This window comes from Nymphalis io, chromosome 2 (assembly GCF_905147045.1).
Source record: "Nymphalis io chromosome 2, ilAglIoxx1.1, whole genome shotgun sequence".
In the NCBI taxonomy this organism is placed as follows: domain Eukaryota; kingdom Metazoa; phylum Arthropoda; class Insecta; order Lepidoptera; family Nymphalidae; genus Nymphalis; species Nymphalis io.
This window is the reverse complement of record NC_065889.1, coordinates 4,932,360-4,947,647: the sequence shown is the minus strand read 5'-3', so window position 1 is coordinate 4,947,647 and position 15,288 is coordinate 4,932,360. Positions and strand designations below refer to the sequence as shown.

Here is a 15,288-nt window from a genome sequence, read left to right as displayed (position 1 = left end):
CAGATTTGAAGATAGCAAAAAATATTTTTGACTATTATAAAATACTACGTTAATCGTAATTCAGATGGCAGTGCTTGAAACATTTTTGACACAAACTGGATTCGATGCGGGTGAAGTCGCGGCTTCAGCTATGTATAGTAGGATAAATAAATATAAACTAATTTCATTAAATAGCCTCCGGCCTACAAATAAACAAAAGCATGAAATTTGATAGCGCTCTTCAAATTTTATACTAAATATAAAATTTAAAAATATTTGAAAAAGAAAAAAAAAAACAATTTAAAGATGAATTATTTAAAATTATATGTTTTTTTTATACAATTTAAGTTGTTTCTGTATTAAGCTTATCCGTCTCCAAATTACACGCTCGAGGATAGGCAAAGAAGACCGGCTACGGCCTATTGTAAATCTGTTCAAAGGAACTTCTCCTGCTGCTATAAGTTTCTGGTACGTGTGGCATGGGACTAATTAATAGGGAAAAATTAAATCAAATGTATAACTTAAATAGATTATTGTCCTGAGATGGTCAGTAACATACCCATATAGATTAGAGTGCGTATTGAAACAGTGGTCGACCTCTTCTAAGCAGTTCAATGTTTATAACATTTTTTTTAAATAGATAGGTGGATGGGCCATATGATGGTATGTGGTTACCATTACCCATAGACATTGGCGCCACCAACCTTGGGAACTAAGATCTTATTTACTTTACTTTTAAAACTCAACATAACAATTAAATACTATTGCTGCTTAGTTCAATATTTATAACAATGCACCGACAGATGTCCTCAGCCATATATGAAGTCGTGCAGTTTTTATATCGTTGCACTGTCTCGATAATATTAGTTACTCAAGCGATATGGCATTTGGAATATTACTACAACTGATTTATTTTGTCTAGAAAAGCGGGTACCTTCGAATACCTATGAAATTTAAGGAACATTAAATAGGTTGTATCGGATTAAATAACTATCCTAAAACAGAATGATAGTGCATTAATAGAGAGAGGGCGTAAACATTGCTTTCCTAGGATGTTGAATTACTTTATTAGAGCACTGTTCTTCAACAACTGCCTAACATCAAAGAATTAAGTTTTAAATGTCATAAAAGTGGGTAATGCTTACCTTACTTGATCTACTAAAGCACTCAATCACTTTAGATTAGAAACCTGATTTTTTTTTAATGTAAGAGGCGGTAAACGAGCAGGAGGCTTATCTGATGGAAAATGACTACCACTGCCCATGGACATCTACAACACCCGAGGACTTGCAGGTGCGTTGTCTAATAGAAATTCTCGGCTCTTTAGTCAGAAATTACAAAAATTACACAACCAACAGATACTGCTCCTTTATTATATTTTGTTGTTTTTTTTTAGTATTATGGCCATAGATAGATATTTATGATTTTTACATTCTACAAAAAAAAACTGCTTGGACTGTTTAAAAACTTGAAATTAGAGACTAACTAAAGTAGGAAAAGTTATAACAGTTTATTGTATCACAATATATTACATAAATATATTACATAAATATTATGTGTCATCACAATTATATAAATAATTTTGACAGAACAGCGTCAATCGATCGATCGACGATCATTGTATAAACACGACAAGTAAAGTTATTTCTCTAATTCAAGGAAAAAGGTATTATTAGTTTGCGTTTCTAAGCATGTATTTTTAGTAATTAACTCTTATGTAATTTAAATTTAAATAAGACTGAAAGAGAAAGTACTTTATTTGGATATTTTTATTTATTCATAACATAAAATAATACATATTAATTCATAACAGTACTTGAAAAATATAAAATTTCTTTATTAATTATTTTATGAATTATTATTCAAACGCGTTCTTAGTAATATTTGGCAATAGACTTCGCTTCGCATTGAACGCGATCGGCGTCTTCGCAACGACTGGTGACGGGGTTAAACGCCAATCCAGTATCGCAGGACAGGATGCGGGCGTGCCCGTTGATACACGAGTAGAAAGCAGAGCAATCGCCTTCATACCTTAAAAAATACATATACAATATAAAAAGCGACAGTACACATGAAATAATAAAGGTCAATAAATAAGGTTTTAAAGGTTTCAATTTAACGTTCACGATCTTTACTTTAATTCGTATTATGATTTTCAAAATGGTGAATAATTATTAAAATAAAAATAATTAATGCTTCTCTTACTTATGGTTTGTTACTACTGGGTTGCCATTTCGGTCAATCGCAGCTGGAGGACACTGATACCCAACGAAAGCTGAAATACGCCAATTAAATTAACACGATCCTTTAAATACATAATAATGGTATTAAAAATATATTATATATTACTTTCAACATCGCAGGTAGGCACCAGTTCAGGCCAGTCGCATTGGGCAGTAACAGGGTTAAATGCTAAGCCAGTAGGGCAATGCATTTCAATGGCTCTGCCGGCGTTACAAATGCGATAATGTCCACAATCATTTGGGTCAGCCACGGGAGATGGAAAGTATCCGTATTGATGTGCGCAGTCAGCTGTAGGATTCGCTGGCTCTGTTAATAAAAATAGATGGGAGAAAGTGAAACTATTCTCAAAATTACGTATATTTTGATTAATTATAATTTGAATATGATTCTATGGTTGTTACAAATTAACATAGGCGTGTGTCGTAATAGTTTTGCACTCAACTTTCAACCCAACGATATTGACAATTCTCAATCAACTGTCAAAGATTTTTTTTATAGTAGTAGTTTGGCGAAGCAAATGCTACGTACGTTTCAGAATTAATATATTATTAAACTTAGACAAAGTTTAAAAATTGTTAAACATGAAGTATCGTCCGTATTTTATTATATTTTTAACATTGTTATTATACTTACGGGTAATGCCACGACCTACGCAAGGCACATCCTGAGGATAACCGCAAGCATACTCCGGCCACTGTGCGTTAGGGTTGAAATGAAGACCATCTGGACATAGCATTTCAGTCGAGAGATAGTCCTAATACAGAACAAAATATAAAACTTTAGTGTTATACAACTATAGCTATTCATATTTTATAAAAAATAAATATTATTATAAAACGAACCCGGCATTCAATGTAGGAATCACATTCTCCCTCCACTTTTATGTATGTATTCCGCACTTTGCAAAGTGGGCTTTTTTCGGCATTGATTAAAGACTGGCCGTTGCCTAAAAATTAGATGGGTAATTAATTAACCATTGTACTAAAATACAAAGAGAGCAGTCTCAATGGGTACAAAGCTGCATTGCTCACTATAAAGAATAATATATATATATAGTGCTAATATAGTAAGTTTAAATTGTATTTGTTTAATTTTTATTTGTATTTGCCTTAAAGGCTAAAATAAATATTAAAATGTTATTTTTTCATTATAATCAAATGTACTCACAGATTGCAGATAGCAACAAGACAACAAAACAAACAAAGAAATGCATCGTTGAGGATCCGACGACTTTCACAGCAGTAACGATTGCGAATGAGATCAATATCGATGTGCAACGATTTTATACTTCAGCTGTAATTAAAAAATAATTAATAGAATTTATGCTCATAAATCACTTGTCGTTAAAATAAAATTACATATTTTTTAAAGAATTGTTTTATTCGATGAATGGCACTATCATTAATTGACTATACATTACAAAAATTAAGTGGAGATATGAATATACATATAATGATACTATTTGCGAGTTGATCGTTTATGGCTTACATTAAAATATAATTATATACAATTACAATTATCAGAAACAGGATAAGTTGACAATATAGTTAAAATTATACTTGCTCTGGATTTTGAGTCTCATTTTCTATCAATTCAAATTGTCCTGGTTGATAGAATGGTTCCTCAGTTGTTGGATATTCAGTGACGTTTTCCGCGTCTTTGGGCCGCTTCGCCTCGTTTCTCAGTTCTACGGGGCAAGCTGATACTTCATGAGCCGCGACGCAGGATACGGTGAACTCGTCATAAGTAGAGAATCCACCGCAGGACAGCCGGCGAGTGACAATCGTTACGGGATCTGAAAAACATATAATCCATTAAGAAGAGTTTCTTAACCTTATTTACAGCGAAATCTGCGTACAAAGTCATTTGTTATAAGCAGTTGTATTTTTAAGGAACCCAATATTTAAAATTAAAAAACGTAAGTCGCGAGTCTTTTTGTATAAAACCTCACGAATGATCACTAGTTTAACGTTTTAAAGCGCTTAGAAACAACTATATTAAGACGAGACGAGCTGAAGATTATGATTCTTACAACTGGTGGTAGGACTTTGTGCAAGCTCGTCTGGGTAGGTACGGAGGTAAAATCAACAGACATTATACCGTAAAACAACAGTACTTGGTATTGTTGTGTTCCGGTTTGAAGGATGAGATACTTTTTTCAGTCTTTTGTCGTCCACTGCTGGACGAAAGCCCCACACAGAACGCCAACCATCCCGATCTTGGGCAGTCCGCATCCATCCCGTACCTGCCACCTTTTTTAAATCGTCGGTCGATCTATGGCAAGGATGAGTGAGACAGTGTAATTGCAGGCACAAGGGACATATCATCTTAGTTCCCATGGTTGGTGGCGCATTGGCGATGTAAGCGATGGTTAATATTTCTTACAACGCCAGTGTCTATGATCATTGGTGACCACTATCAGGTAGCCAATTTGCTCGTCAGCCTAGCTATTCTAAAAATATAAGATATTTGGACGGTAGAACGAGTTTCGTTACCATTTCATTTTGTCCTCTATTCTCAATTTCTGTTTTCCTGTTCAACTATTTCTTAAGTAGGTACAAAACTTTAGTGGAAAATTGTTATTATAATAATTAATATCACGCATATTTATTGTTGACGTTCTTAGTAGTAAAATTTCATTTATTTACGCAATTGGAAGTGTTGCCAGTCCAGTCTATTGCGCTTTCTTTAATTTAGCATTTTATTTAACTTAACCTATTAAAATTTTTTAACTGAATTTTGTGCCGTTAAATTTTGTATAATCTTCTAGAGATGGATGACAATATAAAAAATTGATCTAATAAAATATATTGAGTTAGTTGTATTCTTAATAATTATCATTAAATTAAATTAATTTAATTAAAAAATACTTGTTTTGTTACATAAGTTTAACATTAAATAAATATAAAAATATTTTCAGAAATATTATTTATGTTCTTGAGAAAATTTATATTCAATTCCGGGTGAGCAGCATTGACATTTTTAACAGTTAATGTTCTGTTAACAGTTTAAGTCATGTTTTTGAAGTGGGTAAGTGGTCACCATCGCCCATAAACATAAGAATAATAATATTCTGCGACATTATTTACACACGGCCATCTTATCCCAAACTAAGCAGAGCTCGTACTATGGAAACCAGACAACTGATATACTACATATACTACTTTTCTTTTGTAAATACATACTTATACCGATAATTACACCCAGACTCAGGACAAACAGACACGTTCATGCACATCTTCTGTCTGTCCTGGATGGGAATCGAACCCACAACCTTCGGCGTGAAAGGCAAGTATCTACCAACCACGCCAACCGGCCCGCCCGCATTGGAAATAAGATCCATTGTATCTGTAGTTATTATATAACTACATTGTACCTGTATAGTTATTAAAGTAATATATTATTTTATTTTAATTTCCTTTAATTTAGATTTTAGTAACTTTAGTAGCAGTTTTAATAACTTTAGGTATATTATCAGATATTCTTCTTTCCTCAGGTTTAATTGAATGTGTAAAATAAAGCAAAGAAAACTTAATATTTTTGGTAACAGCCTGTAAATGTCCCACTGCTGGGTTAAGGCCTCCTCTCCTTTTTTGAGGAGAAGGTTTTGGAACTTATCCTACCACGCTGCTCCAATGCGGGTTGGTGGAATACAACACATGTGGCAGAATTTCAGTGAAATTAGACACATGCAGGTTTCCTTACGATGTTTTCCTTTACCGTAAAGAACGGGATGAATTATAATCACAAATTAAGCACATGAAAATTCAGTGGTGCTTGCCCGGGCTTGAACCACGATCATCGGTTAAGATTCACGCGTTTTTACCACTGGGCCATCTGGGCCATCTCGAAAAACTTAATATATTCCTCGTTTTATAAATACAATCACACATTTTTAAACTGGCTCGTGCATTTCCCACACGACAGTTGATGTTTCTAAATCTTTAAATTTTATTCATTTGTATATTACTAGTAGTATATTACGTTGTTCCAACTTCGCATGCGTAAAATTACACGTATTATTTTATCCTTTTTATTATGTCCTTACTTGAATATATTTTAATGTTTCTAAAATTATGTGTCAAATTTAGATAAGGATTAAATCCTTGTGATAAATATGTTGAGAACTAAAATTACCCTGTATGTGTAACAATAATTATTTACTAACTTTTTCAGGTTTTACTATATATTTTACTTTATATTTGGAATACTTTTTACTATATATTTGGTATACTATTATTAGCTTCCGCCTTCGGCTACGCCCACGTGTGAGGGGTTAGGTAGGGGGGGGGGAGGTGTTAGGTAGCCTATGTGTTAAATCAGGGTATAAGCTAAATTTATTTCAAGAAAGAGTAACAAAGATCACACATCCATACACATCCACATTCTATCGCGTTTAAAATATTAGTAAGTTAGGACGTTAACTTTTTTGTCTGCAATATTTTAGCCACTATTTATTTCAACTATCGTTTTATTCACACAATATAATTTTGACAATTTTCAATAAGCTCCGACTTCACACATTGGTTAGTGTTTTCATCGAAGGAGAGACCTGCATCACAATTTAGGAGACGGGGGCGTCCCTGTTGGCATGCAATGTAATGCTTGCAGCTATTTTTATACCTGTTTAAAAAATACAAACGTTATATATTTATAACTTAATTAGTACAATAATTGCGAAAACACTTAATGCATGGTCATCCTATTATTAAATTTGCTGATATTTTGATGGAATTTATAATACATTTTTACTGTTAAGATTCAATAACGTAAATATATTTCCTTCAGACCGATTTCTGCCAGGGCGCCCAGTCTCAAGAGAGGTTAGTTAACTGTGCCGAACATATTATAGTGCACAAGCGTATGCGCAGTTCAGGCGCAGGACCAACGGCTTTTCGTACTTTCCGAGGAGTGTACACACTTCCAACCTCCAGACTCCGGGATGCTATTGAGAACTTTCGACAGGAAAACTCAATAACATTTTTATTGGCTCGACCTCGGATTTGAAACTAGGACTATGATAGCTAAATGAAAAAAATATTAGCATTAAACCGCATTAATGTTACTACACATTATACTACGTTATACCTAAAGCGTGAAACCTTTATTTTTTATTCAAATTATTGTAATTTCTAGTGACTTTAACCCACTTTGTAGCCCTCTTGCCAGTTATACGTAAATTACTCAACGAACTAGAAAGTTTTCATTAAATACACTTACTTGTGATATGAAATGAAATTGGAAACTAATGCATAATCATCCGATGGGCAGGTGTAATCTTGGAATACTGAAATCATTTTATAATAAATAAAGTTATGCGGTTAAAAAAATTGAAATATAGTTAATTAATATCAACAATAATTACCGTTAAGGTTGCAATCTGGTACATTTACTGGCCAATCGCAAGTACTCGATATGGAATTGAAAGCGAGACCAGACGGACATGGCATTAAGGTAGCTAATCCTTCTTGGCACACAATAAAGTACCCACAGTCGCCGTTAGTTGTTGGGAATATTTCATAACTATGAGGACATTGACCAGTAGGTTGTGCTTGCTCTGTAAGAAAAGAAATGTTTGATGTATTACAGTTAGGTTTAAAAATAAGAAGGTTTTCGTAAGTACTTTTAAATCATATTACAGGATTAAGTTCAATGAAAGTTTACTGAAAGAAACCGACAAGAAACTCGATAATTTCTCTTTTTCCAAATAAACTACAAATTCAATTACATACAAATTAATTTGTATATCCTTAATGGAAATTAACGAAAACTAACGTTAGAACTCATTAATACAAAATGTTAAACACATCTGCGAAATATCTTTATTTTTGTTATACTTCTGGTGTTTATACAATGATTCTATAAAAGATTGGCCATATTATGGTGCCATCGACAGCATTGTTTTAAACATATTGTTTCGCACCTGTAAGTATTTCTATTGCCTTACCTTCTATCTAAATCTAATTTAGATAAATACTTAATACATACGTGTGATAGATTGGTTTTGACATTGAACTTCAGAAGGGTACGCGCAGGGAAATGCTGGCCATTTCGCTTTTGGATCAAAATGAAGCCCGTCAGGGCATAAACTTCGGTAGGCTTTATTGTTCTGTAACGAAATGTACATTATGATGAATATTTTCAAATGATTTAGCCGTGACATAAACAAATGTAGATTTAAAAAATAATTTGACCTGGCATTCCACATATTCGTCACATTGATTTTCCACTGAATAATATCCATTTACATTTTTGCAATTATAATCGTATGATTGGTATACGATATATGGTTTGGGTTTGAGTGGAGCTTTTGGGCTGGTTGTGAAATTAATAACACTTTGCGATGTTGGTTTCTGCGTTACCGTAGAGGTTGTGGCGAGAGTATTGTATGGATTTTCGGTATTTGAGACCGATGATGTTGTAACATCACCATATGTTATGGGTGCATTAGAAATATTTTCTTCTGTGAGTACCTCTGAGAATTTTTTATCAGTGTTAAGGTTTTCTGAAGTAAGAGGTATATTCTTAAGACCAAAACCAATCGGTCTTCGGAAAGCTACTCTGTTTAAACTTTGCGTGTCACGTGCTTCCACTGAAAACAAATTAATTAATTAATTAGGTTTGCTAGCGATGATTATTTATTATTATTCTTAAAATACAATATAATTTTAATTCACGCACTGCTTTTATAAAATTATTTAAAAGCAAACACTACATTTATCATGACTTGGTCAAAGTGAAATCATCTCATTTCGTATATACGTTTTGACACGTATATACGACTTACCGAGGAGACCAGGATCCCCAACCACCAACCCGCATTGGAGCAGCGTGGTGGAATCAGCTCCAAACCTTCTCCTCAAAAAGAGGAGAGGAGGCCTTTAACCCAGCAGTGGGACATTCACAGGCTGTTACGGTACGGTTACGGTACTACATTTATATTAAATTACAATGACTATTACTTGATAAAAATGCTACATTAATAACAATTAATCATATTAAGTTACTTAACTTGCAAAGTCCCTTAGATTTAGTGTAATGACATAAGTACAGACAAAGAAAGATCTAAATAAAAATAACAGCGCTGATGTGAAAAATATTTTCGGTATAGTCATTCTTATAAACCCGAATATAACATCGATTTTTTTTTTATTTTATCCTAATAGTAAATTTTATTTTACTTAAATTTTAATATTGATGTAAGTTTCAAAGATATTTGTTTATTTTAATATTATTTACTTACCTAACAATAGTAATGGCACACCTAACAACAATAACTTTTGTATTATCATTGTTGTAAAAATAAAGACAACCGCGGTTAAAAACCTCACTACACTGACATTATATCAAAAATGTATCCATTTTATATAGTCTCTTGTCAGTCGATGTTCTTTAATTTAAGATCATCAGTAAATTAATGAAACAATTAAATTACTTCTATTAAATCGAAGAGGCTTGCTTCATATAAAATTAATTAACAAGAAAGTAAAATAAGCTACACTATGTTTTTTATTACTAGTGTGTAGAGACAAAATCACTGACTCAAACGCGTTTATAATAATCTCTTCTAATAATTAATTAAAACAGAGGCTTTCCAGTTTTATGGAAATGGTATAAAGTTTTATGGTGTAATATTTTTATAAGAAATATAAGGAAATATTAAAATATTATTAACTTGCAGTAAATTATTATTTATTTATATATGGTAATTTAAATAAAATAATGTTATTTTTCAAGAGAAATTCGAAACGTTTTGTATACTTTGAAATAAGAATAAATAATAGAAAATTTGGTTAAAAATTGTTTTCAGTTTTGTCAAAACAAAATAGATTCTTGGTATGAATCATATCATTAGCAGCCATACAAAGTGAATATTAATTGTATTATAATAACGAATAAAATACATATAAAATACACGTTTAACATGTTTCCAATTAAATATATATAAAGCATTCGAGAATGGTTCATTTTCTGTTAATTTAAATCTTTTAATTTATGCATCGTTAAATTAACATAATTTATATTAAGCTTCAATCTAAGCCGTTTTGTCCAATAATCAATAAATCCTCCAATTGTGAATAATTAAACACTTGTTTTTTTTCTCATTACACAACCCGCTTGCAAACAAGGTTTTTACGAGATTATCCTTTGCTAATACACTATTAGTTGCCATATATGAATAATTGAAACAAAAACTGCATTTTAAATATATGTACGTTTATATATGTTTGAAATAAATATTAATTATTATAGATAGGTTCTAAGTGGTCTAAGTTTACTGTTAAATTTCATTTGTGGCTATAATATGGGCTCCCTAAAATTAAATAAAAAACTTAAGTTATTATTAATTTAAATGATCATTTAAAAAGAGCATTTTTAATTTATCTAGAATGTTGTTGAGACAGGCATAATTGTGGTCAGCAGAAATAGTTCAGCTATTAGTGTTTTAATTTCCTCATCCATTAATTTGTATTCTTCCTGTCTTTTATTATTTTTCCTTTTCTTTTTCAAATAATATATCACTATCTTCTGTTATAAAGCATTCCAACAATTGTGACCATGTCGGATATTTTAGTTCAATATATTTTTTCACTAGTTTTCGCCCGCGGAGCCGCTGGTTGAGTAGTTTAGACGAGAAAGCGTAAAGAGGGTAAAAGGTGATTGAAGCAAATATCACACATCTTCGAGAACTGTCAAATATGCAGATTTGAAGATAGCAAAAAATATTTTTGACTATTATAAAATACTACGTTAATCGTAATTCAGATGGCAGTGCTTGAAACATTTTTGACACAAACTGGATTCGATGCGGGTGAAGTCGCGGCTTCAGCTATGTATAGTAGGATAAATAAATATAAACTAATTTCATTAAATAGCCTCCGGCCTACAAATAAACAAAAGCATGAAATTTGATAGCGCTCTTCAAATTTTATACTAAATATAAAATTTAAAAATATTTGAAAAAGAAAAAAAAAACAATTTAAAGATGAATTATTTAAAATTATATGTTTTTTTTATACAATTTAAGTTGTTTCTGTATTAAGCTTATCCGTCTCCAAATTACACGCTCGAGGATAGGCAAAGAAGACCGGCTACGGCCTATTGTAAATCTGTTCAAAGGAACTTCTCCTGCTGCTATAAGTTTCTGGTACGTGTGGCATGGGACTAATTAATAGGGAAAAATTAAATCAAATGTATAACTTAAATAGATTATTGTCCTGAGATGGTCAGTAACATACCCATATAGATTAGAGTGCGTATTGAAACAGTGGTCGACCTCTTCTAAGCAGTTCAATGCTTATAACATTTTTTTTTAAATAGATAGGTGGATGGGCCATATGATGGTATGTGGTTACCATTACCCATAGAGATTGGCGCCACCAACCTTGGGAACTAAGATCTTATTTACTTTACTTTTAAAACTGAACATAACAATTAAATACTATTGCTGCTTAGTTCAATATTTATAACAATGCACCGACAGATGTCCTCAGCCATATATGAAGTCGTGCAGTTTTTATATCGTTGCACTGTCTCGATAATATTAGTTACTCAAGCGATATGGCATTTGGAATATTACTACAACTGATTTATTTTGTCTAGAAAAGCGGGTACCTTCGAATACCTATGAAATTTAAGGAACATTAAATAGGTTGTATCGGATTAAATACCTATCCTAAAACAGAATGATAGTGCATTTATAGAGAGAGGGCGTAAACATTGCTTTCCTAGGATGTTGAATTACTTTATCAGAGCACTGTTCTTCAACAACTGCCTAACATCAAAGAATTAAGTTTTAAATGTCATAAAAGTGGGTAATGCTTACCTTACTTGATCTACTAAAGCACTCAATCACTTTAGATTAGAAACCTGATTTTTTTTAATGTAAGAGGCGGTAAACGAGCAGGAGGCTTATCTGATGGAAAATGACTACCACTGCCCATGGACATCTGCAACACCCGAGGACTTGCAGGTGCGTTGTCTAATAGAAATTCTCGGCTCTTTAGTCAGAAATTACAAAAATTACACAACCAACAGATACTGCTCCTTTATTATATTTTGTTGTTTTTTTTAGTATTATGGCCATAGATAGATATTTATGATTTTTACATTCTACAAAAAAAACTGCTTGGACTGTTTAAAAACTTGAAATTAGAGACTAACTAAAGTAGGAAAAGTTATAACAGTTTATTGTATCACAATATATTACATAAATATATTACATAAATATTATGTGTCATCACAATTATATAAATAATTTTGACAGAACAGCGTCAATCGATCGATCGACGATCATTGTATAAACACGACAAGTAAAGTTATTTCTCTAATTCAAGGAAAAAGGTATTATTAGTTTGCGTTTCTAAGCATGTATTTTTAGTAATTAACTCTTATGTAATTTAAATTTAAATAAGACTGAAAGAGAAAGTACTTTATTTGGATATTTTTATTTATTCATAACATAAAATAATACATATTAATTCATAACAGTACTTGAAAAATATAAAATTTCTTTATTAATTATTTTATGAATTATTATTCAAACGCGTTCTTAGTAATATTTGGCAATAGACTTCGCTTCGCATTGAACGCGATCGGCGTCTTCGCAACGACTGGTGACGGGGTTAAACGCCAATCCAGTATCGCAGGACAGGATGCGGGCGTGCCCGTTGATACACGAGTAGAAAGCAGAGCAATCGCCTTCATACCTTAAAAAATACATATACAATATAAAAAGCGACAGTACACATGAAATAATAAAGGTCAATAAATAAGGTTTTAAAGGTTTCAATTTAACGTTCACGATCTTTACTTTAATTCGTATTATGATTTTCAAAATGGTGAATAATTATTAAAATAAAAATAATTAATGCTTCTCTTACTTATGGTTTGTTACTACTGGGTTGCCATTTCGGTCAATCGCAGCTGGAGGACACTGATACCCAACGAAAGCTGAAATACGCCAATTAAATTAACACGATCCTTTAAATACATAATAATGGTATTAAAAATATATTATATATTACTTTCAACATCGCAGGTAGGCACCAGTTCAGGCCAGTCGCATTGGGCAGTAACAGGGTTAAATGCTAAGCCAGTAGGGCAATGCATTTCAATGGCTCTGCCGGCGTTACAAATGCGATAATGTCCACAATCATTTGGGTCAGCCACGGGAGATGGAAAGTATCCGTATTGATGTGCGCAGTCAGCTGTAGGATTCGCTGGCTCTGTTAATAAAAATAGATGGGAGAAAGTGAAACTATTCTCAAAATTACGTATATTTTGATTAATTATAATTTGAATATGATTCTATGGTTGTTACAAATTAACATAGGCGTGTGTCGTAATAGTTTTGCACTCAACTTTCAACCCAACGATATTGACAATTCTCAATCAACTGTCAAAGATTTTTTTTATAGTAGTAGTTTGGCGAAGCAAATGCTACGTACGTTTCAGAATTAATATATTATTAAACTTAGACAAAGTTTAAAAATTGTTAAACATGAAGTGTCGTCCGTATTTTATTATATTTTTAACATTGTTATTATACTTACGGGTAATGCCACGACCTACGCAAGGCACATCCTGAGGATAACCGCAAGCATACTCCGGCCACTGTGCGTTAGGGTTGAAATGAAGACCATCTGGACATAGCATTTCAGTCGAGAGATAGTCCTAATACAGAACAAAATATAAAACTTTAGTGTTATACAACTATAGCTATTCATATTTTATAAAAAATAAATATTATTATAAAACGAACCCGGCATTCAATGTAGGAATCACATTCTCCCTCCACTTTTATGTATGTATTCCGCACTTTGCAAAGTGGGCTTTTTTCGGCATTGATTAAAGACTGGCCGTTGCCTAAAAATTAGATGGGTAATTAATTAACCATTGTACTAAAATACAAAGAGAGCAGTCTCAATGGGTACAAAGCTGCATTGCTCACTATAAAGAATAATATATATATATAGTGCTAATATAGTAAGTTTAAATTGTATTTGTTTAATTTTTATTTGTATTTGCCTTAAAGGCTAAAATAAATATTAAAATGTTATTTTTTCATTATAATCAAATGTACTCACAGATTGCAGATAGCAACAAGACAACAAAACAAACAAAGAAATGCATCGTTGAGGATCCGACGACTTTCACAGCAGTAACGATTGCGAATGAGATCAATATCGATGTGCAACGATTTTATACTTCAGCTGTAATTAAAAAATAATTAATAGAATTTATGCTCATAAATCACTTGTCGTTAAAATAAAATTACATATTTTTTAAAGAATTGTTTTATTCGATGAATGGCACTATCATTAATTGACTATACATTACAAAAATTAAGTGGAGATATGAATATACATATAATGATACTATTTGCGAGTTGATCGTTTATGGCTTACATTAAAATATAATTATATACAATTACAATTATCAGAAACAGGATAAGTTGACAATATAGTTAAAATTATACTTGCTCTGGATTTTGAGTCTCATTTTCTATCAATTCAAATTGTCCTGGTTGATAGAATGGTTCCTCAGTTGTTGGATATTCAGTGACGTTTTCCGCGTCTTTGGGCCGCTTCGCCTCGTTTCTCAGTTCTACGGGGCAAGCTGATACTTCATGAGCCGCGACGCAGGATACGGTGAACTCGTCATAAGTAGAGAATCCACCGCAGGACAGCCGGCGAGTGACAATCGTTACGGGATCTGAAAAACATATAATCCATTAAGAAGAGTTTCTTAACCTTATTTACAGCGAAATCTGCGTACAAAGTCATTTGTTATAAGCAGTTGTATTTTTAAGGAACCCAATATTTAAAATTAAAAAACGTAAGTCGCGAGTCTTTTTGTATAAAACCTCACGAATGATCACTAGTTTAACGTTTTAAAGCGCTTAGAAACAACTATATTAAGACGAGACGAGTTGAAGATTATGATTCTTACAACTGGTGGTAGGACTTTGTGCAAGCTCGTCTGGGTAGGTACGGAGGTAAAATCAACAGACATTCTACCGTAAAACAACAGTACTTGGTATTGTTGTGTTCCGGTTTGAAG

At 32.3% G+C, this 15,288-nt stretch overlaps 1 protein-coding gene and 1 long non-coding RNA gene across 2 annotated transcripts; both read right to left on the bottom strand.

The window, feature by feature from the left end:
- Positions 1 to 1,853: 1,853 nt before the first annotated feature.
- LOC126774697 (protein obstructor-E-like) lies at positions 1,854 to 14,432 on the bottom strand. Its single transcript, XM_050496237.1, has 6 exons — positions 14,313 to 14,432; positions 13,988 to 14,091; positions 13,762 to 13,899; positions 13,251 to 13,533; positions 13,107 to 13,176; positions 1,854 to 2,010 (listed from the first exon to the last, which is right to left on the bottom strand). Exons 1-6 carry the CDS (start codon positions 14,356 to 14,358, stop codon positions 1,854 to 1,856), a joined length of 798 nt encoding a protein of 265 aa, XP_050352194.1. The 5' UTR covers positions 14,359 to 14,432.
- On the bottom strand, positions 2,914 to 3,466 carry LOC126779784 (uncharacterized). The gene is made up of 3 exons (XR_007670402.1): positions 3,391 to 3,466; positions 3,066 to 3,169; positions 2,914 to 2,977 (listed from the first exon to the last, which is right to left on the bottom strand). It is a non-coding gene; the product is annotated as an uncharacterized LOC126779784 (long non-coding RNA).
- Positions 14,433 to 15,288: the final 856 nt, after the last annotated feature.

Excerpts from the sequence above, each read along its gene's own strand:
- LOC126774697 (XM_050496237.1), bottom strand. The coding sequence starts at position 14,358 with ATGCATTTCTTTGTTTGTTTTGTTGTCTTGTTGCTATCTGCAATCT. Across the intron at positions 13,534-13,761 it reads CCCGTAAGTATAATAACAAT|AATCATATTCAAATTATAAT; the intron begins GTTAAAAATATA and ends TAACAACCATAG. Across the intron at positions 13,177-13,250 it reads GCCTACCTGCGATGTTGAAA|CTTTCGTTGGGTATCAGTGT; the intron begins GTAATATATAAT and ends GGCGTATTTCAG.